Source organism: Patiria miniata, unplaced genomic scaffold (genome assembly GCF_015706575.1).
Source record: "Patiria miniata isolate m_02_andy unplaced genomic scaffold, ASM1570657v1 HiC_scaffold_21, whole genome shotgun sequence".
Taxonomy (NCBI): domain Eukaryota; kingdom Metazoa; phylum Echinodermata; class Asteroidea; order Valvatida; family Asterinidae; genus Patiria; species Patiria miniata.
This window is the reverse complement of record NW_024037060.1, coordinates 1270468-1294976: the sequence shown is the minus strand read 5'-3', so window position 1 is coordinate 1294976 and position 24509 is coordinate 1270468. Positions and strand designations below refer to the sequence as shown.

Genomic DNA, 24509 nt, shown 5'->3' with positions numbered 1-24509 from the left:
GTTACACAAATGCCGTGTTACTTTAATGTAACACGGTCTGCTTGAACAAGTCAATACAGCAACAATAATTACAGGTTCTGATTTTGATCATCACAACTACTGAATTAAATTATATTTGTATAAACTATCTTGCTAAAGTGCCTTTATTTCACCATGACGGGATTTGAACGCCCCGTTTTAATGTCACCACTGAACGTAAATCTTTCAATATTATTCTGAAATGCAGACAATGAAATTTTAAAATCCAAACAATGCTTGTCCGTTTTAAATGAATTATACCTACCTTTGAGATGAACAAAATTATTCTTGTGAGTCAGACCAATGTCTTCACCAGTCCTGACAGTCATGTGTGTGACTTGCACCAAGTGACAGATATATAATTAGGCCCACTGCTACACTTATGTACACTAGAAACACCTGTTGCGTAATTTGTACTTTTTGAATGTCAAATGTACAGCTGTCTAAGATAATAAAATACAAAAACAAACCATTGTCTTCAATTGAAATAACCGACTGAAGCCTATGTGAGTACAGGAAATAAAATCTCAAATCTAAAATCTAAAAACTGTTATTTACGTGCATCCTTGTTCTTGTTAATGGACAACATTTCCGGTGAATTTGGGGTTCGATTGTGAAGCATTTATCATTCCAATTCATAAACCACCTGCTGAATCACAGCTTAGGTGTAAAAAAAAAAATGCACGACATAGTTTTGGAAACTCATCCAACACTACACGGCGATTTCCAAACAAATCAAACACAGTGAGTGCTAATTCCTCAAAATGCAGTCTCCGTTTCGTCCATGGAGCCAGAGCATTTTGGATTTATCTTCTTCCACGTGTCCCGTCAAAGACAGATTGAGTTGAAAAGAAATGTAAGGTAAATATTTGGCCGAGTGGTTAGGTTCGGCGCCCGGATTCGAATCCCCGTAGTGTATTTCAGCATCTTTCAATTTACCTTTCGTAAAAATACCAACTGTAAACTAAACGTGGTCGGTATGTACAGTAGGGACTGCCCGCCAAGTCTAGGTTAGCATCTTCGTAAAGGTACAGGGATCTTAGGTTGATTCGGCAGACAAGGCTTAGGGTGTTGCCTCGTTTCCTCCCTTTTATGTTGCTTGACCTTCTGGTTATGGGTGGTGTTTGGGCCTGCGAGATATGGAGTAAAGTTTGTACATAGAAGGCGCTGTATGAGAAATAATCGAAATGGGCGCTGATGTGTTGTCAGTGACGTGAAAAGCAAAACTCAAATCGTAATCAGAGGCGTATAATTATATGGAGACCGTTTTGAATGGGGTGTCAGCCCTCCGTGGGTTGGGAGGACCATACGATTTGACTATATTTATTGGAGGCGCTATTCAAAGCAGACGATGTCGGACAATGTAGGACAATAGGTGGCGCTCTTCGTTGCGGCATATTGATAAAAATTTGGGGTTGATAAAAATTCGGGGTGTGTCACCACACACCCTTCTCTAGGGGCAACCATGGGACGAGCCCTTGTTCTGTATTTGCCGTTGGTGGTTTGCCGCCTGAACCTCTAAAAACCGAGAAATTATGGAGGGTAAGAGAAACAATTCGGGGGGGGGGGCGTGTAACACCCCCTCATGTACCCACCGTTCGCTTCGCCCCTGATTGTAAACATTTCAAAGTTTAGCCTAGCTATTATAATTACACTTTCCCAAATTAGCATTTCAAATCGAAAGAAATTGGGCATACTTTGGTTTGCAAACTTTGCAATTGGTTGTAATTTGTAAATTCGAGTTTTACACTATAATTTGTCTGTAAATCATGACAAAATCCCCGCAAAAGAAAACCAATCTTCTAAGGCAAAATGTGTATTATCTTGCAATGCAATTTTATTACAATCAATCAAAACATTTAAAGTACATCATAGACTGACATAAGCCAATAATAATGAGCTGGAGCTTCTCGAACGTGGGTTCAACTGATCCCACGAACTACAAAAAAAAGTTATCTGTATCGTATCGATAATTACAAATGGTAAGTATAATAAGATTGTTGTATGGTCAGCCTGATATCGTATCACAATTCATCACCATTGTCATCATCGTCAATAATCTGACCTTCACTTTCACCAACAGTGTCACCACAGTCACCACAGACACTCATTTTGAGTCATTTTTTATTATAGATGCTAAGCTGGAGTTTAGTAAAATGTGCCGTGCAAATTTTTCTAATAAAACAATCAACATATCTTTGAAAAACGGGCCATTCAATGACCAGTATCAACATTATTGCTTCTTTTGTTTTTATTACTACCGTCAGCACTATATCGGCAACACTGGTTTACCAAAATCAAACATGTCATTACCACCATCTTAATCTCCGCCGTTATCCATAACCACACACCAGGATCATTCCATCACTTTCACCATCAATACCACCCACACTTCATCCCGGCCCGCCTTCACCACTAATATCGCTCTAGTTCCTCATCATATTTTACCATTGTCACAGAGCGTGCAATTTGACCTTCAAAAAGCGATGGTTTTGCGCGGGAATTTGTGACTTCCGGGTCAGTTGGTAACGGAATGCTCTTGGACCTAACTTCTCTTTACGAAAGAAATTCTCTAGAGCCATAAATCAGGGACATTTCATCGATCAGTAGGACTCGGTAAAACACACTTTATAAAAGAAAATTAAACTCTCGCTTCCGGGCACGTCGTGTATAGAAGCAACAATGTGTGCAATGTCATTATTTGGCTTTTTTTTTTGTTTTTTGCCTAATTGGGCGTATTCAGTCAGGGGCAATAGATAAGTTCTGTTTAGTTAATTACAATTGAAAAAACATTTTGTTAATAACTACTACAAATTGAAGACCATGATAAAATAAGAATATTTTGAACTAAACTTCCGTTCAATGGATGATGCATAAGACAGAGAGCACGTGACCAGACTTGTCAACGTTTGGTACTAGGATAAAAAATGTGAACGGAAACTGGAGAGACTTGCACGCTCCTTGCATTGGCAACATTTCCTATTTATACGATAATGCGATCATCATGCACCCCTCTCATCACTAACACCTCACCATCATCAGCATATTCACCATAAAATCTCCATAATCATTACCATCCTTTACATCATCATCCTTTAAGGAATCATTATCATCCTAATCATCGCTAACATTTCACATTCTCGCCATTATCGTTCACAATCACCCTGACGTCAAAACCCTAATATCCAAGTCATTCACTGTTTTGACGACCACTATCGCCAAAATAACTCTCCAATCTATAAATATTTCTTCCTCGCTGTTGAAAAACCATCTTCAATTAAATCTATATTAAAATTAGAGCATAAATAATGGATATATGCAAATTAAATTAAGATTGCCAAACTTTCAATGTACAATAATATAAATATCTTTCAGAAGAAGTAGTTTTAAAACGGATGGTTTTATATTAGCCAAATTTTATTTACAAAATTTGAACAAGCTTGATTAAATACTTTGTGATACGAACGTATGTGACAAAACAAAAGAGCAACATGAGATATAATTACAAAATCTGTTCTGATTTTCTCAGTGTTTGGGCGATTAAGAGCAATCGAAAATTGTTTTTTAAGCCCAACTTTTTTTTATGTATATTGCTTTCTATCTGAGGCGTCCAATGTTTTACATATGTTGATTTACTTGGACCAGTAGAGGTTACAATACTTCCGTGAATGTCTTCCTTTCTTTTTAAGAAAAGAAGGAATTTGTATGATAGCGAATTTGCATTATGTACTTTACGACTGCGGCTTATTTTATTTATGTGTCATGCATAATACCCAACTGTGCTATGTCGGTATTTCGACGAGAATGCTGCTCTTTGTCACATGAAATACTCCAACTTGTTCCCTTCAGTCCTGTATCGAACGGCGTATATCAGTTTCCGACTGGTGTTCCAAACGATTCCAAAGGTTTAAATGAGCTGAGGTGTTTGAAAAAAATTGAACGACTGCATGCGAATTAAAAAGATTGTTGCTGTCGTTCGAACGACTCAGAGGGTTATCAGTGGAACATAAGTCCATACATTTCACCAGGCTGACAACAGAAACCATTCTGGTCGATCTGAGTCACTCCTGGTTCTTTCTGGTTCGGCGCGGCTCCGGATACGCGGAACGCCGGTCTCAAACAGATATCGGAGAACGTGTCTTACTAGTCCACCGTTTGTGGGAACTGGGAACATTTTTCCTCATCCCGAGGTCCAACCCAATACAAAGGGCAATCAAATCTGAATTGTGCATATAGGTTCTCAGTGATTCCTCGATGGGCGTGTCCATATCTTGTGAAGACACTCCCATCCGAGACTACGAGGTCAATCTATACTTTTATTTTTCCCAGTCGTTTGGAGACGGAATTAGCTTTTCTGACCACTGACGGTCCCAACTGTCTAGAAGTTTTCCTTGTGAAAGTGGAACTTGTATTTCTCGCACATGGCCTTGATTGTCTTGCCCAGGATCGGCGACCCGCAGAAGAAGACTTGAACTTTTCCCTTCCTCTGCCCCGTGATATCGGCAAAGAGCTGGAGAGAAGCATAAAGCAACAACATATGAAATTGGTTTGTGATGAGTCTGTTATGAGTCTGCAGTCTGAATTGAGATCAGCATCGAGGGGAGGAGGAAGATTCTGGGATGAGATCAATGTCGCCCCCTTCCCCCCCCCTGCCCCCCGCCGAAAGGAAATGCAAAAGCGGTAACAAAACAGGGGGCAAATGAAGATGAATACCTAAGCTATGATTCTAATTGTTAATTTGATTTCAACAATAGAGACGACAGGGAGAAGTCATAAACGCGGTCATGTCAATAATTGTCGTTACACACCAGTTTTTACCATTGACAAATCTTGGCATTAACAAATTTTGGCATCATCTCCGTCTACTGCTTCATGCTCCATCTTAGTGCTTTCAGCCCCCTGAATGGGCAGACCCCAGTACAGTATTGGTCCATATTTTGCTTTAGAAACACCAAATCCCGTCATGGCTAACGGTTGGTGTACTTCCATTGAGTTTGGACGTGGCAGGGTTCTTATTTATCTTAGGCAGGAGACGAAAGCCAAAGAGGTCGAGGAAGCCGGGATTTCGTAACGACCTACTAGTGTCCGATGACACTCCAAATAGTGCCACCAAGTGTTAGATGGGTCACCTCACCTTATCCCAGTCGGGTCTGCCGGGTTGCGTCCTGGTCTTCAGCCCCGTGATCATGTCCTTGTTGCCCTTGCTGTGCATGATGTCTAGCGCCATCTGTAGTCCGACTCCCTTCATGTCCGTCTTGCCCAGGGCTGCTGTCATGAACATGTGCATGTCCAGGAATCGCTCGGACATGCCGGCCTGCTGCAGCTCCAGCTGGGTCAACAGACGGACGAACCACTCGAAGGCCTTCTGGTTGCGGTTGATCCAGATAAAGTCCACCTGGTACAAAACATAAGTTTCAACAACAAAAATGTGAGTGACTGCTTAGGAATAACCAGAGTATTTTGTTTCAACTTGTGATTATGTGCAAAGATTAAATTGTAGTTTGTTGGAGTTGTTTGATCGTCTCACTTTTTTGATACGCATGACATGCTCTGGGACGCTCCCAATCCATTCGTGCTGGCAGTTTGGACAAGTCTGCTGATTCGTGCGGCACCGTAGCATGATGGACTGAAGGATCGACGCGAAGGGTGTCACACCGATACCTGCCCCGATCAGCACGGCGTGCTCGGCACGGAAGATGGCCCGGGTTGCCGTGCCGTATGGCCCGTTGATGAAAACCTTCGCATGGGAAAGAAATCAGGCAAGAAATTGTAATCATTCGACAGTGAGAGGGAACTTTCCGCTTATACCAAACTTACTAGATAGACAAGCGTTTACGTACACTGCGACAAAGTACATGATATAAAGGTAGCAAATTTTCGGTATCAATTTTGCTACATTTTGCGGTGTTACTATTAAAAAAATTGCCACACGTCAACGTGCCTCAGCTTAGAAACAATTAGGCCGACGGCAAAAGGATAAGTGGAACATGAAATGTTCTGTCAAAACCATTATGTGCCCTTTCTTTAGTCTATATTGTATAGTACACTTGTACCGGTATATAACATAAGCACTGGAATGCTACATGTATTAAGATCTGTAGCAGTTGGCCATTAGACGTTGAGTCGCCCTTATGGCATTTGACTGAGTGATCTGATGAATGGGGTTGGTTCGAATCCCGCACTGGCTTCTCACCTCGACCCTGTCATTCGTTGGGTCTCTCTTCAACTTTCGATGTTTGCCGTTGGAATGCTTGCCGCCCGTCGATACCTCCACGTAAGTTGCCGATTTCCCATTTTTGTCGCTCTGCAGGGAAAGCGGGAATACTTAGCCCAGGTGGAAAGGATACAGCCAGCTGTTTGCAATGATTTAATTGGTTTTCAAAACTAATCTTTTTGCGGCAGAATTACTGGACGACGGGCTTAAGTCTACTGAGATCAGGAAAGGTTAAAACTTCCTTGCGAGGGGTGATAATTCATACAGCCGTGCAGTGTCACAGCCTTGATCAAAAATATGAAGTTGCAGTGTGGATTCAAGCCCGGCCTTGCTTATGCTTTTCAACAAAATGTCTCCCATCACAAAGTGCCTTTACCTTCAGATTTTGCCCACGAGAACAAGTTTTGGCTTCGCCTGAATGATTAATCACTAAAAAGGTCAGCAACTGAGCATTACTTTGTGTCTAAATAAGTAACGGATGGGGTAATAATATTGCGTTGCCTCAAACCTCCAAGATCACAAGCAACTGGGTAGTGAACATAGGAATACTTAATTTGAGAACAGCTGGTCTCGAATGGCTGACTCGTGATCACCTGGATCATGAGGATCATCAACTAATAATGCTCACCCAGCCCATACTCTTGGTCACCGGGTGCCGGCTCCCTTGATCCCCGCCGGATCGGTACCTGTAAGGGTCCGAGGGAGGGCTAGGCGGCACGTCCAAACACAGCGGGTCCGCTTCGGCTGCCTTCTCTGTGGACGTGCTGCCGTTGGACTTCCGCGATCGGCTCCGGATCGACACTTGTCGGTTGCGCTTGTGCCGCTCGTCGTAGAAACTGTACAGCTTGTTGGTCCAATTGCCGGCCGATCGAACGTGTAACGATATGGTGTCTGTATTGGAGCAAAATACAAGATCTTATAGTGACTTTATCAGCAGAGTTGTAAGCGAGTCAGTCATCACAAGACATCACAAGACATCACAAGTCATCTCAAGTCATCTCAAGTCATCCAGTCTTGAAGTCACATTCGTTTGTAACTGTTGTCAGTGTTCACCTCCTATAGCCTTTACTTGTGATCTAACGTGTGAATTGACTTTTGATTAAATGGCTCGATTACAAGATTTTTGTTTTCTAAAACTTGCCAACTGTCGAAATTAAGTCAGGATTTGTCACTCTTTCAAACTCCTTCGACTGGTGATGGAACAGCAGTCAGGTTGGGACGGGGTAACTGTGCAGCCTTGCACCTCTTGTGACCCCTGTTCAAATTCCACCTGGCGCATAACGTGGACTGGATTGTCAGTCCCTATTTTTCCTCATTAATAACCCAATGAGTTTACAATTTATAAAATAGACTCAGGGAACATGATCAAAAATGGCTGCCTCATGAATAAGGTCTATTTCTTTTCTAAAGCTTTTTTAGCTGATAAGATTCTTTTGCAAATCATAGAGGGGGCCTATATTTTGTGCTTAGCATAGTGCTAAGCAGTTCCTGAGTCTGGTTCCTAGAGACCTACCCGGTTCTTCTGGTGCGCTACTGATCGTGAACGGGTGCCATTCGTGCTTAGCAATCTGGGGAATGTTCACAAACAGGTAATCTCCCGGCGAGTAGTCAAAATGAGGCGGCCTCGTTATCATGAGATGTGTCACCTGACAAAGGAAAAACAAATGACATTTTTGAACGGTTGGTGGCAGCAAACAACAAGGTCTATTCGAACAGGCATTGTTCTGTGCGGCTATTGCTAGGACCACGGCTAATGCCGGACAAAAAAACCGAAGCAACTGAAATCACGGGTATCTCTGTAATTTAGCAGACAATAATCAGCACACATGCAAAACCCCATCTGTTCCATGGTCCTTATCTGTTTTGTCATGGCCATGTAATTGGTCGAACCATTCTGAATGACAAATGGAAATTTTATTTTCAAGGTGAAGATACATGTTTACCAATGAGTACATAGTTTGAGACCGTACGGTTGTGACAAGCTGTATCCCTTAATGTCTTCGGATTGCCTTAATTGTATCGATTGACCGCACGCCACACAGTCTAAGCGATGTATTTACATCAGTAATGAAAGTGGTTACAAATCAGGTTAGAAATCAAATATCTAGGTGACCCTGACCATTGACCAGTCAATTTAACGCCCAAATCTCGAGATGAGCAGAGCATATCAAACTTTAGCTAGCTTGTGTCCGAACCATTTTGAATGTATTGGTTCCAGACTTTTTTGCGTGATGAAACTCCCTTGAGTTACATTAGCATGGCTGTCCAATCCGAACTAAACCTAACATTACATGTCACCGATAACTCCATACTTGTGCTAGATATAAATAATTGTCGTTCATTTACATCCAGTACAATAGATCGAAATCATGCTTAAAAAAATACAGCACCGACTTACTCCTAACTTGAATCAATATAACCCCGTTAAGATGAGTGTGTTCACGATGTTCATCTTTAATCAATCAACGAGATTTCTTCAAATGTCCCATTGGGTTTTAAGATGCTCTTTGTGTCCTTGTTGATCAATTATTAAGTAAGCATCGTGAGGAGAAGATCACGAAGTTTAAATCTTAATCTTTGATTAGACCGGATATTTTCTCCACTAATTGTGATGGGCTGTAGAGACACAGTGTCGGTGACAGTTTGTATCGTCTACGGACGATGTCAGTTCAGTCCAAGATTAGGCGAGATTGCTGGATTGTGACTAATTAATAAGATATAATGAAACAAGGTTCGGTTTAACGTGAATTTAGGTTTAGTTGGGCAACATGACCACCAGGGACTTTTGACAGTATAGATTATATTTTTGCTTTTTCAAGTGTAGTTATCGTTTGTCCTGCTTATGAATAATGCAATTAAGGGTAAAAACCGCGGAAGCTTTTAATAATGATGGACAGCACGAATACATTTCGCTTTAAATGTGCCTTTCCTCTCGATTCTGGCACCAAAATGAGTACTTTGTACCAGTGTTATGTTAATAAATGAAAACGGCTGCCCTTTCCCAACACTTAAGCATATTCTACTTCGAAAACAAAAAATAATTACGGGAGAAATAAAATTGAAAACAAAATTTTACATGACATAAATCTCGTGCAAAATTGTTTCGTCCCTGCAAAATATTTTAGTGGAAAATGTATCAGCGACTGATAAGTCAAGTCAAGTCACTTTCCAACCCAAGCATTAAAACTTTAATTATAAAACCATGATTAATTAAGATTTAGAGTGCCTTTAGATAGTTATTGTAAGGCGCCAATGTACTTCATTTAAATTTAATTTATTACTCACCCCTCACGGTAATTATTTACAAAATGACACTTCGCATTCGATACCCTAAGTTTCATGTTTCATTCCCATTTTGTTCAGTTTTGTACAGTGAGCACAATGAAGTATGAACTGAATTGATATTTTCAGAACCGGCTTACTCACGATTGTCCAGAATTTGCAAGCATCTACACGTTTAATTCAGTAATTTAAAGCCCAGAGGTAAAAAAAGTGTCTTATTTTTATTGGCATCAGATTTGATAATAATCCTCCTGGGTGGTCAGCAACAGGGGACAGTAACAGAGACCTAAGCCCCGAGCAGTAACCTTTAAACACCGGTAATTCGGTCCTCAGTGTGCCGTGATGGGCGGTAAATTGACGGAGGCGGGAAGGAACGAAGTCCGGTAGGCCTTTGTTTTTTTCCTAATGCTCAGTGGGAAAGATTTGACTTGCCTAACTTGCCCACCTCGCCCACCTCGAGAGCCATGGGCCAAACCTGCTCAGCTGAAATTACGCTTAGTTAGTAAATTTGCGCGCCATGCAAAACGATGGCCAGGGACCATTAAAAAAAAATAGCCAAAATATTGCATGCCTTTTTGGCTTGTTACCCCTTTTTTTGCGAAGAAGTCTTTTTCTGTGCCTGGCAAACCTAGGCCAAGTTCTGTCACCTTTAGGTAGTTTCCTTTGGATTTGAATTTACAGAAGTTCGTTCTGGTTCAGCTATTAAACAGATATGCAAAAATTGGAATAACACGTCTAGCCTATATACACTTGTTCATGGATCGATCCGTGTTTCAGAATGATTACTTCGAACCATTAAATTAAACTGCATAAAAAAAATATCACAGAAGATATCGTTGAGCGCCTCCCTCGGCAGAGAAAGATTACCAGCTAAAATGTGATGGATATTGTTTTGACTGGTTTCCGACTCTCTTTAAGGTTAGTAATAGCACCTAAACCTGCAAAGCTACTGGTTCTCCAGTCAACAGCGCCATGAGCATTGTATCGCACATAGCCTACACTTTGTGCATGCAGTTTACAGCTCAATTAACCTGCACAGTCGTGTAATGACATGGAGCTTATAGAGCTTGCGAGAAATTTTATGCACAGGAAAAAATGTAATCTATGACGTCATGAGAAGAGGGGTCTTCCCGCGAGCTGACCCAACTGTATTGAATGCCATACCCTTATTAATAAATCAGTTCTGAAATGCGACGCGTCCTGACGTCATATTTGTCCTTAGATATGATTCATTTATTGTATTAAGCTTCGAAATGACGCGGCATAATAATTAAGCTCAAGCCATTAAAAAATATCATTTATCAACCCTTTTTTCGTGACAACACGAGCGCGTATTTTTGGTATCGTTACTTAGTCTAAATCCTGACTGTTCTCGAATAACAGTGTTAGTCATAATTCCTAGGCCCATTCTTTTAGATGCTGGTGGGACGGCTGTGTGTTGGTTTTTTCTTTTCTTTTCTTTTCTTTTTAATCCAAATTGACGTCTTTCACTCAAGTTCATTTTTTCCCCAAAATATAAATCATGTTGATTATCTGGAACGATTCATAATTGAGCATTTGTTTGCTAAGTTTGGCTTTAAAATGTCCATAGGAGGTATCTTTGATATGATAAATTTAAAGGGTCATATTTCTCTTTGCTGTGTGGAGAGTAGAAAAGAAATATTACAGCTGAATGTAGTTGAGTATAGTGCAAACCATGATTTAATTTTAAAGTGGCCTCCGCTTAAGGCGATTCATTCACGACGAGATTGGAAGGAAAAAAATGGAAGCTCGAAGGTTTCGCATGGTTACGCATCGTTGACTTGGTTTTAGCGCGGGAAATAAAATCCCGCCCCTGCAGCGACTTGTCGACCCGCAGTCGTCTCGCAGCGGCATTATGTAATTGATGTTGTCATATACACTCAAAGGTCAGGCTGGACCGGTCAGTTTCAGGCAGAAAGAAGGCACGAATTAGTAACAGTGTCAGATCGAGGACTTCTAAAAGTAGTGGGTGATGTTAGAAGTCAACTCGTACATAAACTGAAGGCCTGTAAGCAATGGACCGAGATTCTAATATAACATGACGTTATTTCAGCCAAGAAATTTGGGATTTCTTTCTTTTCTTTTTTGATAAATACGTAAATTTCAGCCAATCCAACAAAACGAGAAACAAGCCGCCTGAGCTACTTCTACTTAATAACCTTCTAACAGAATTTTACACGATGGAAATCAATAGAAACGGTCAACCTTATCCACTTCTTAATATGTTAATTACGTAGGTCAAAATGAAGATGGGGTTAGGCTCTTCCTTATGCACCGGAAAAACTGGGAAAAATAATAATGTCTTTTATGAGAGTTATTTCGTGGGATTCGGTCTCAATGTAATTTCATTATTCATCATTACTGAAGTCGAGTACATCACAAGTCCATCGCAAGGCCAGTCGCAAGTAAATCATAAGTCCTTTCACAAGGCCGGTCACAAGTAATAGTGAATGAAGGATTACCTTTATCACAGTACATTTAAATAGCTTGTGACTCGACTTGGGTTTTAATGGCATGTGGTGGACTTGAGCATAATGGACTTGCGATGACTTGTGATGGAGTCGAATACATCACTGTTATTCATACGGAATGGGGCTGGTTGGCCACCCCTCCAGCCCCTTAATTCTCCATTGTAACACAGGAGAAGGATCGAGGGGAGGGGGAGGGGCATTTTCATTCTTACCCCAGAGGGCATCAGATCGGCTTTCTCCACGTACATCTTGCCGAACTGGGCCTGACGGACCAGCCGGAGCTGGCTGACTCTCTCCAGGATGAAGATGATTCCTGGGACGATGAACCAGTACCAGAAGCGCGGGCCGTGCATCAGAAGCAAGACCCAGAAGAAGATGTACATCAGATGGGTCCAGTAAAACACCTACGGTCAAAAATGAGAAAGTAATGACACCACTTCAACCTTTTTCAGTATTGTGTCTAGCTTGAATTGTATATGCACACTTAAGGTAACATTTCGGACGTAAATCGCCACGATGTAGGTTTTTTTTACTGTTTGCTTATGATCATTCAAAATGTCGGGGAGAGGATATCTACAGAATGTCTTATGTTGGAAACCGTTCGCTTATAAAAAATGCGGCATTTTTTGGTTCATGCGTGACGCATGGGTCGTTCTACCACAGATGTACGAAATGTAATTTTAAAAAATGCTAATTGTATTTAGTAAGACAAATCGGTTAGGTTTACCAAATTTGGGGTGGTTTTTTTTTGGAGCAATTCAATGGAACAAACTCGGTATCAGAGGGTCCGTGGCTTTGTGAACAATGGTGAGAATTGTAATTATATTAAAATGCCTTAATGACGTCACCCAACCGGCCGCCATTTTGAAGAAGTATACCGGTCTCTATAATTATGGTAGGCAAGTAAAAGACAATTTGCTCTTTTCAAGGAATCGCCATTAAGTATTGGACGAGAATCGAGTCCGTTCTTGCAAAACAAATGTAAATTAGTCTCTGTCGCATCGTTAATATGCAGATAGCTACAGGTAGGCATGTTAATGAAGAATCTATAGAAAAATAACCCTAATGGGGCCCTTGCAAGGTTGGATTAAAAGGTAGGCTACATTTATTGGCAGTCTTCGGCTACCTGCATAACTTCAGCCACCTGTACATTATAGCCTAGCAATCTCATGGAGCCGAACAGTCAAAACTAGGCCTATAGCCTCGCTTTGGTTCCAATATGGCGATCGGCGCAAAAATCAAAAACGTTCGTTGAAAGTGCACAGGTAAAAAGTTTCATATAGGAGTATCGCCTATTATGATACAAATTCTCTTTTTAAATACCTTCAACTTTGAACCTCACTAATGCGTCCCCGGGAGTGATCAATAACGAGGCTGTCGATCGGAATGGCTTGTTTTTGCTCGGATCAAAAGGCGCACCTGTTTAACCACCGAAGGTCGGAAATCGTAAGATGTCAGCGCGATGCCTCATGAATCAACGCCGGCCAAACCAGACGCGACTCAGGCAAGGTGTTCCTGACTTCCTGTCTCGGTTTCCTTTGCCTCAATTTGTCATTGTGTGCTCCATACATATTGTGACAATGGGCTTAATGAGCGGGTCCAGACAGATTGTCTCCAACAACAACAGAAACCAACACACAACTTGCAAATGCATCGGACAACCATATTTCACGTAGTTTTAATTTCATTTCATTTGGATCTGCACAGGCGTGGGTCAATTTGCCAAATTACGAAAGTGCATGATCACGTGACCGTAACGCGCCAAATTCACCTTCCACGCACGTATGGTTATTCTGAATCAAAATCACAATGCTGGAAAATCGGTGTGCAGATTTTGGGATCATCATGTAGGCTTAACAGGTGGCTAACTTTTGTTTGTATACAGGTGCACCTAAGTTTGTTACGATTCCCTCAAAAAGTAAATAAACAACCTAATAGATAAAATGAATGAATCAAAAGAAAACAATCACTAAATTACTCAATTCTGAAAGTTGCACAAGAAAATTGATTGGATCGGGGTTTGAACTTGCGACCTCTGGATTGCCGTTCCGGGCTCTACCAACTGAGCTAATTATCGAGCCTTATTTTGGCGGTTCCCCATTTTTGTCAATATCCTTGTTCAATGGAGCACTAGCCAGAAGCCATAAAACCGTAGATGCCATGTAGCCAGGGATCACGCCCAAAGTCACGATGCTAGCAACATTAGCAATGTTGCAAACCTGGGAAATAGCAATTACAGTATTATAATACACCTTGTCAGTTTATTTGAAAGTCAGTATAGATTACGTCAGTGAATTATTGTAAAATGTTACAGAAATTTACATATATATTTTCCCGATACTTGCAGACTTGTATTATAAAAATTCACAAAGTAACTAGATTTCGTTTTGTGTGCAGTGTAATTCGACCTATCAACCAATAAAGCTAAAGTAACCGTTAAAACCTATAATAAATACAATTGATTTTAAATCATATTTAGACATGCATTAATTTCTTAAGTTCTGTTGTCACTGGATAATGATGCATGTGATTTCATGCTTATCCTGCGGCGAACATGGGTATGATGACATGAACACATACATAATTCATAAATCTCTAATGAGAAGGCACGACATAACTGAGCTGTCACGTTCAAATGTTTAGGCTTGATATACTGTGTGCAATACGATAACTCCTGGTACGTGAAGCGCTTTCAATCTACATACGTGTCCTTGCACGGAGCATTAAGCTTGCACTTTTACTGTACGACGGCTGAAAATATATCTACACGAAATAAGACGGAAATTTTGAGGAATCGAGCACTGAAAAAGGAAAGTTTTTTGTGTGTGCAAATTTACAGAGGTTGTTGGGAAAATATTCAATTTAGCCAGTGTTTATCAAGCCTCGCGAGCTAATCAACTGCAGAGTCGCATGGGGGTGCTTCCCCGCCTAACGTTCCCTGCCGTCCGCTGTAAGCAAAGTCACGAAATGCCGTGTCACAAGAGAGTACACGGTAATGATGTATAGCTTCTCGAAAATTGAAATCCTGAGCAAGTGTACATACTTGAAACACGAAGAAAAATCCCAGCAAGGTGGCTGAAGATGCATTTTAACCTTGGGTTAATCTAAGGAACGATTCACTCACGTTTCTTGGATCTCTGAGGCGAAAATCCCGAATGCCCATTCGAGATTATTTTCATAGCAAACATTAATGTAACTTAAGTGCCACACATTCCCTAGCCAAAGAGGAAAAAAGACCGTACATTATTGCAGGACGATCCCAGCAAGCTCGTAGTTGAGTCACCTGGAGATAAGACAGTTGTCTTGGCTTTGACCACCCGAATATTGTATTTACTTATAGTATGTAGTGCTTATAATATTGCTTCGGTGAAGGGGAAAACCCAATATTAAAATTTATATCTTCCCGAAAGCAAGTTTCATCAAAATGTCTCTGCATTACATGCATTGCTGCGTCAGACTGCGTCACCACCCACACTGCTCATTCAAAGTACGCTGTCAACATAACGACCTTTTCTCTTCTTTGCAAATATTGAGTGTTCTAGGGGCGGCCATCAGTGACATATTGTAGGCGCGGTTGGCAACAGATTTTCCCCCGAAATGACACATTTACACTCTCGATATTTAAGAGACAGTCATTTTCATTCGGCACTTAGTAGCGTCTGTTGATTAGTAAGTGATATGAATTGTTGAGTGGTATTTCTAAAACACTGACACTTGTTATTTTATTTTGGAAAATGTGGTATTCCTCAATTTGTCACCCCGTTTATTGTAAAAAAAAGTACCACTGCGCTGTGACTTCGCAAAAGAAAGGTACTTATATTAAGCTAGATTGCTACCATGCCATCTTGTATTTTAGCAAGTGTAGGAACTCGAAACGAACTCGTCCTTAAGGTAGCAAGCTTGACGTTCTGATGTGAAATACTGAATGTCCCGTTTCCACTCACCTGGAAGTTACCAGACCTTCGGACAAAGGGTAACGAGCAGATGACCATGACGACGAGGATTATGTCCAGCAGCCAGCCGGTCAGGAAGGCGCTGTGCTTGACCAGTCCCAGGGGTGTCAGGTGGGGCTGGGTGAACAGGACATCCCAGGCAGTGTTGTTGGGAAGAGGGCCCGAAGGACTCGTGATGATGACTAGTTTGGTAAAAAAAAAAAAAAAAAAAAAAAGTTCGAACCCGTGACCAGTTTTATGGAGCTGAAATTAATATTATTTTCTTGCTAAGCTAAACGCATTAATGAACCAACCACAATCAATATACACCCCATGGAATTTTAGTTGGTAACCTTTTTTGCTACGCAAATATTTTCTGAGCAAAGCGAAATTATCGACGCCATGAAATTAGCCCCCTCTGATCCATTTTAATTTTTTGTCAGGTTTGAAATGTATAGCCCCGACTATGAATGTGATTTGAAGGAAATGTAAGGAAACACCATATGAAGTGACGAATCCTTAAGATAAGTGAAAATAATATGGGAGATGTGTAAAGTCTATTTTCTGATGATGGTCATATCAAAACTAGCCGAAACGTCGAGTTTATACCTCCGCTTCTACGTGGACATTTTACAGTAAATCATTTAATATGACGCACATAGCGTATCCGCAAACTTGTCCCCAGTGCACTATAAGGCTAAACGGTTCTTCGATATGTGAGTAGGACATCAGGTAAAAAGAACAATAACAGTTTCCATTTCGTCATAATTATTCAGTCATTTACCTGAACTAAGAAAATGTACTTTTATTTAATTAAAATAGAATTTAGCAAAGGTTTCCAACTGTCTGACCACTAAAAAAGACTCAGCCATTCCATTCAGACAACTTAGCATACTGAGCTTGAAATTTGGATCCCATTGAGCTCATAATTCCAGAAAATTCTAGCTAAATTCCCTAAGTGGGTGTACTTAAGTGGGCTTAATGACAGGCGGGCTGAGTTTCCTGAAATAGATCGGGATCAGCGGGTGAGTTGATACCCAAAGAACCCAGCTGACTGATATTTACATTCGACGCGTGAGAAAATCAGACAAAATCACTGCCGCCATTTTACACTCAGACTGCAACTGAGTCTTTATGATAAACGACTAAAAACAAGAAGGGAATTTTTTTTTTAATACTACGTCATTCAAAATATACCTTTATTGGAATGCTTGTCATGTCAGAGTGGGAGATAAAAGGCAACCTTCGTGGGAAAGTTATGCACCCATCTGGGATACTACTGGGTATACCAAGGGGTATCTTGATTTCCATGTAGCTTTAAATAAAAACCTTTCTTGAGGTTCTGGTGTTATTTTGGGGGATACCTGAGAAGACAAAGAATGACTGGAATTCTTCGAAAATTCCAGAGGTAAATGACGCTCGCGTTTTCGTTTTGAAGTGAATGATGTGATTTCTTCTATGGGACGTTCCAACTTATAAGTGTTCCAACTGGCACACTTAACTTGGGACGGTTCCAGCTTAAGTTGGTACCGTGGTTTAGTTTGTGCGTAAAGTCTGCACAGTATGCATTGAATGTATGTTGCGTTATATCTCGGTGCTCGATCTGCATGTCCTTTAAAGGGCCCTTGTCATGTAATTGTTTTAATGCAATACTTGCAAATGCACCTTTGTGCCCCATTTATTTCAATTTTCATTTTGCCATTTTTAGGGGCAGTTTGGTGCCTTTTTGGTTTTTATGCTAATGCGAATTTCCAATTCATAAGCAAAAGTGTGATGTCATTTTAGGCAGAGCCCAATGTTACAGCAATTTCAGCACCAAACTTTGTCAGAATTGTGGATATTATGCTGTCGTATTTTTTTCTTTGGTGAATCGTTGTTGTTTTAGTACATGACAGTAAGCATATGAGCAAAGTTTTCTCACAAATGTTTTCAATGAGCAAATTTTGGGTTCACAATTTGAACAGAAAACCCCTAAAGTGAAGAGTGTCTTCCTGAAATGAAATCATAGCAACAACCCCCTTATTTGTCAGGAAAAGCATGGACAAGTTTAAATGTTTCAAAAAGAGCACTGTTCAATAAAATTAACCAAAAAGGGATGTCAAATAGTTTTCATATATCTAATAGAAGTAAAAAGTTGCACAACTTATGTTCCCAAGTAAGATTCATGTCAGGAGCCCTTTAAAAATATTTTACGAAAGGGAATATTTGCCGCCACTAGTGCCGTTGGAATACGAGTGCAGTGCATGTTAGGACCGCGATGTATGGCAAGACGCAATTTGCGAGCAACTCCTAATCACCACGAAGATATCGACGGCCAAATTTTAATTACTTGTAATTCTCTAAGGATTCCCATACCGTTTGGAAATGTACTACACTGTTCCCGGGGGTTGCTTTAGCTTGCAATGCACTTCGGTCCCTCCAAGTTGCCTTTGACAATAACCTCGTGTAGTAATTTGGCTTTTAAAAATGTTTTGTTTGTCTACCTGCGTTTCCCACGTGAGCCAGGCTGTGAACGAGGCTGAGTGCCGCTATGATCAGCCCCACTGTCTTGTGGAAGATGATGTGCTGGTCGATGGGTAGTAACCGAGCCACACGGGTGGAGCGGATGTATGTCAATGTCTGGCGAAGCATCAGGACAAGGATCAGGGAGCTGTTGAGGTTGAGGCACTGGCCACAACCTCGAGCTGGATGGCAAGATGACAAAAGTAATTTTTTTTCAGCCCAAACGTTATTTTAAGAGGAAAACCGGGATGTGGTTCGAGAGGGGATTTCGTTCCCGTCCCAGACTGATTCTGCAAGGTTTCCCCGAGATAATCTCCCTGGTATAAACTTAACAATTCTTCACTGTCTTCTCTCACGGTTTTGCTAGCTACTGTTAGTTCGCGTACTCATTGCGAACTCTTGGTTCCATCACTAGAAACAGCTAAAATAAATTATACTGAGAGCGTAGATCTCTAAGGGATGACGCGGGGAAAACTCCTGAAACATCCCGGGGTTCGGGGTGGAGGAGTAGGGACTAAACACCCTTTGACATGTACACTATCGCCCTGTATGTCAATTATTGACTGTTTTTTTACTGTTTAATTTAACATTACTTTATGAGTAGCTTAAATTTTTGTCTTGTCTTTGTACAATTTCTTTCACAACTGTATCAAATAATTCTGTTCAAATATCCCGTCCTTGTCAAAAAGTGACGGGATATATTCTTCCCGTGGATTTAAGCCTTTGATTATTTAGATGAAGCCTGCATGCAGTGCCATTGCGCCTTGCTGGCACAGTCTCAGTAGACAAGCCAGAATTTGCTTCAGGGCAGAGGAGCATGAGGGGGAATAATTATCTAAGCTCTGAGTTTTTAGAGCCATATTACAAGTAGCTGAATCTGTTAAATCAAGTGCTACAGCATCGTCATAACCTCCTCTCACAAAATCATGTTCTCGTTTTCCTGAACCACTTTTTTTTTAGTCCCGCCCACGCCCCTCCCCGTTGCTTGGGCGGAGACCTACCGACGATGATACACCAGTTGGCCCCACGGAAGGCGAACCTGTAGGCCGCCTCGGTGAAGAGCGCGGCGTTGAGAAGGCAGTAGGCGATAACGAAGATGACTTTACGCAGGTTGTTGTTGATGTATCGGGGGGTCAGGTAGCGGGGTAGATGCGGGCCCGTCTTAGGCTCGTCGTCCGGGGGTTTCAGCCAGCCTGCGGCACTGTGGGCGAAAAAAAAAGACGAATCAGTGATAATGAGCCTTTAAATTAAGGTCAACACAAAAGAGTTTGCCAACTCCCTCATATTTTGTCCACCATATTTTAAAATGCTGGTTGAACAATATACCCATTTTTTTACAGGATTATCTGACACCGGGGGGGGGGGGCGCTATTCGGCCCTCTGGCTCTGGCGACTCCAATGTCACACAGTTAACTACAACTAAGTTAAGTAGACCAAAGGCCCCAAATACAAACTCCAAACAGTCTTGCCTCAAACATCAAAAACGAATCCGAGCACTTGGGACTATCTTCAACAAAAGTGCTATGTGGAAGTAATTTTTGGGTGGGGTTGGGCCCGTCTCTCTGCAAGGTATGTGTGTGTGCTTCAAGTTGAGTTTCCGGGGGGAAGTTGACTTGGAATTGAAATAATTTCCCGATGCACATTATATTTCACATTTCTGGGGTTGATAAAAAAAAACATGCAAGATACGCTATGACAAACAGTGATTTACATTTCTTTTGCTAATTGGTAAAGTTATCAATTTAATTATCACCAAACCTCAGTATACGAAACATAAATCAATAAATAAAAAAAAAGTTCTACATCGGTCAATTTTCAGAAATTTCGATACCAAACAGACATACGAATATTGTGTACCCAATTGTCATGTTTTCCATCACGTCTGGATATTTCTCCAGTTCCCGCCGAAGCTCATCGAAAGAAATGGCACCGCTGCCATCTTCATCGGCGGCTTCGAACAGAGCGTCTGTCAGCTCATCCAAGACGCTGGAACTCAGCTGTAAGGCACTTTCTTCCATGCAAGACTCCAAGACGGTCCGTAATTCCTCGTGATCGATCTGACCGCTGCCTGTAGCAAAACAAAAAAACAAAAACAAAAACAACTAGAGGTGCGCGTTTGTTGTTACAAACGCAGAGTGGTCGGGCAGACATTTTTTTCAATAAACACTGCCGTGTTAAGTTATGAAAATTTTTATGTAAGATCAAAGAATCACGAAATTAAATCCTGTCAGGTACAATCAATTATTTTGTGGTAAAATTCAGTAAACATTCTATGTACACAAGTTATTTCTGGCTTGATGACGTCATTATTCAAAAACGGGAAGTGAATACTGATTTAGTTCGGAGTGGATAAATGTTCATCGTGGAAGTTTAATGATGTATGAAAGTATGGAAAATATACGTGTATTTATTCATAACAACTTACTTCCGGTTTGATGACGTCACAGTATTTGGCAGCAAAAAGTGAACATTGTAATGTATATCGTAACTTGGGCTACGAAGATATACGACATGAATCGAATTTTAGAATATGGTCGTTTTCAAATTCTCACAGGGGTAACTTCCGGTCTGATGACGTCATGAATTTGAAACCTTGCCAAGTTATTTTTGGTTAATCAAAGATTATCAAGGAGCGATTTGGTAAAATTTGAACGGATGGTTTTCAAATTAGAAAGAGCAAACACTGTGTTATGTGCCACTAAGGGGCGCCCTTTCGAAAGATGACGTCATCACACTTTTTTTGTGTCTGGCATTCCTCACTAAACACTATCATAATTTATATGTGTGTAGTAAAATGCTTCCGCTTTTGAATTACATTCGGTTTTCATTGCACTTCCGGTAATACCGGAAGTGAAGGTCAAGCGGTTTTGTGTCCGGGAACAAGAAATGTTTCTCACGTCATAGCCTACAACCTCACGAAAAAACGAACACGATACTCTATTTAGTTCAAAAGATTTAGCGCAAACTATTTTGTCAAAATTTGCCCTGAAATCGCTTGTAATTTGATCGCTGATGACGTCATGATGACGTTACAAAATTTATAACATCTTTGTAGCATGGTACAAGTTCACATTAGGTTTCTGGGTCATACCGTAAGCCGTTTGAAAGAAATTCTGTTTTGTTTTGATTTCAGGCTAAAGTCTTCATTTTAAATTCACCCAACTTTGACCTTCCGGCAGACCCGGAAGTAAAGGTCAAGCGAGTTCACGTACACGACAAATTTGTTTTTATCAATTCATGGTCTATCCGATTACGAAATACAAACATCATTGATTATTTTGTTCAAGAGTTATAGGTGAAAGTAATTAATCACTTTTTCAGCTGAAATCGCTTGTAATTTGACACCCGATAACGTCATCATGACGTCATCATAATATACACCACTAGGGATGAGGGTCGATATATATTGAAAGTTACAAGTTCATTTTCATGAACCGTTTAGGAGAAAAGCCGCGGAGAAGTATTGTCCGGAAAAAAGAAGAAGATTTATCAGAACAAAAACAGAGAGTGGTCGGGTTGTGCCCGACTACTCAACTACTAATTTAAATTTTCCTACGGTGCTTCTTAAGACGCACCGTTGGAAATGCCTTTTTTCGTTGATTTCTTCAAAGTGAGAGCTTGCCAGAGTTTAGTCCCCTTACTATCTTTCAACCAGTATGTTTTTCAACAATAATTACGCCAGTTACTTTTTTGGATAGCTGCAAATGATGGACTCCGGCTTTAATAATACAATAGTATAGACCTTTCTACGCTCTGTTGGCAAACTGCACATTTTGCCAACCATGCGTTGCAAACTACGTATGGAAGGTCCAACACTGAAATGAATTACAGATCACCAAAATATTATTTGATAATTGGAAATACAACATTGTCAACAAACATACAACATAATTTCTGCACATGCCTTTTTACTGTGTCGTAATTTTGGACCCACTTTTTGGGGGCAAATAGTCTTATAAAATAAGACTATTTGTATTACATAAACTGATGTGTTGTCTGCTAAAAATGTGCGTGCTCTGGTACCTTCCAACCATCTGGAAGTATATTCGGTAACGGATTATAGTCTTAACATTCCAGGGAAATTGATGCAACACAAACTCTGACGTTTACTTAGATTATTTAATGTCCCAATTGACACACGGCTAATTTTACTGATTCGCAGACAACCTTCTCACATTCGTTTTCGAAATCGCAAATTATTTTTGGGGATATTCATTTTTTTTATCTCAACAAGTTTGAGCAATATAATACCACTTTAAAGGTATCGATTTGAAGTTATAAAACCTATAAATAATGACTGTTGTTCATTTCCGTCGTTACCGAGTGAAACGATGCAGCAGCATTATCGTACCAATTACAACTGCCATTATTTATAGCGTCTATAATTTAGTTTTGCTTCCGTTTGAATTGATCATGTTCATAAATAAACGGCCTTCTGAAATTACAATATGCCACCTTCTGTCACCGGGTAGAGACTAGACCTACATTGTTGCAGTTCGCATTTAATTGACATGCCAGCAGAAATCGCAAAATCATGTAGACAAATACCACTTTCCAAGTTATGTAAAACAAAATAAAATCTATGAATTCCATAAATTACGGACTAACTGGCTGACTGACTGGCTCCCGACTCCCCAGAAGACTGGCTGACTAGCTGACTGACTCCCCGTGCCAGGGCATCAATAAAAATGGTTTCATTTTCCCAATTTAAATTTTGTAGTACATTTGCACAATTCCAATTCAATCTGTTAATCGGCACTGACATGCACGCTTTCATGTGCATGTACTTTTCAATAGGAAAAGTTAACATTTAGGCCTACCTGTGTTGGAAAATGGACATTTCATGACGAAGTAATGCCTAATTTCTATAAAGTTGATGTCACAATTACTGCAAGACAGCAGAACAGCTGTGAAAGAAACTTGGCAGGCTTTAACAAATGCCTTGCGACGATAGGAGCCAACATGTACGTGGTAGGGGGTTGAGGTCCCGCCCCCTCCGTGCTTTTCCCACCACTCTTAAGTAATCTGACCTAAAACCACTCTTAAGTTATATTTCTATACTCCATGAGTGTTAAGGCATCAATACAAACTGGTTTCATTTTCTACTATTGCGTTGCGATCAAAACAGGTATCGTGAATTGGTACTCTTTCAATGGGAAAATATTTTGTTATCGAGTGTAAAGTTATTGCAACTGAAGGAGCGGATGATAAAGAAATTTGCTATGATTAAATGAGCTGAAATATTCATGATTTTCGTCTGATCCTGTTAACTCATGAGCGTCGAAGGTACAGCATAAGGTAGTCAAGAGAATGGAGGGAAGGTGAGGGACCAGACAACAGTTGAACTTTGACCCACCATCAACGTCATACACGTTGAACAGGAACCGAAGCTTCTCGGCTGGTTCACCGTGTGTGAGCATGCGCAGCCCGTCCATTAACTCGTCCAAGCTGATCGTACCGCTGTTGTCTGCATCGAAGAGCGCGAAGAAACGCTTGGCGAAGAATTCCTGGTGAGAACGAGGAAATTCAGTGAAGGAAAAATCAACAGAAGTGTCAGAGGAAAAGAGTGGATAAAGACGACATTTTTGGTTATGTATTTCAAAAGTGATCTAAAGATTGTGCTGAAACGACGGGGCAGATAATTATGTTAGTTTAGCGAAGTATTAGAATTGATGTTATTTTGTTGATGTCTGGGCACAATTTTAAGGTGCTGCTAGACGAAAAAAAAGCCGAGGAGATTTTAAATGCTGTTTGTTTTCTAACAATCATCATAGCTATTTTGGAATGAATTATGCTTCACTTGTGTTGCTGCCTCAAACCTGTTGCTAAGTTCTGATGTTCGCACTCTGAGCAGCGCTTGTATTTCACTCAAGCGAAAGTCGGCTAAATTCCACTCCTTAAGTCACTGCCAAGGGTACGTGTCTTTCAGCAATTCAATTAATGGACCCGAAGGATTGCTAAAACGCCACATTTTGGCGGGAAAGCCTGACAAAATAAACAACACGATCACATCCCAGCGGCCTCCATTTCAATCAATCAACAAGAGTTCTGTAAGTGCGCCACTTGGTA

At 40.7% G+C, this 24509-nt stretch overlaps 1 protein-coding gene across 2 annotated transcripts in view; it reads right to left on the bottom strand.

Annotated features, from left to right (window-relative positions):
• Nucleotides 1-1833: 1833 nt before the first annotated feature.
• Nucleotides 1834-24509, bottom strand: part of LOC119729490 (NADPH oxidase 5-like) — a 37957-nt gene continuing 15281 nt past the window's right edge. For both annotated transcript variants that reach the window (XM_038202059.1, XM_038202060.1), the window contains exons 3-14: nt 23797-23947; nt 20298-20508; nt 19442-19641; nt 18422-18622; nt 15951-16141; nt 12219-12410; nt 7746-7878; nt 6861-7123; nt 6212-6322; nt 5546-5755; nt 5153-5413; nt 1834-4528 (exon numbers count right to left, since the gene is read on the bottom strand). In XM_038202059.1, the coding sequence (XP_038057987.1) occupies nt 4397-4528; nt 5153-5413; nt 5546-5755; nt 6212-6322; nt 6861-7123; nt 7746-7878; nt 12219-12410; nt 15951-16141; nt 18422-18622; nt 19442-19641; nt 20298-20508; nt 23797-23947 (2256 nt within the window). In that variant the 3' untranslated portion in view covers nt 1834-4396. The remainder of the gene's footprint in view (nt 4529-5152; nt 5414-5545; nt 5756-6211; nt 6323-6860; nt 7124-7745; nt 7879-12218; nt 12411-15950; nt 16142-18421; nt 18623-19441; nt 19642-20297; nt 20509-23796; nt 23948-24509) is intronic.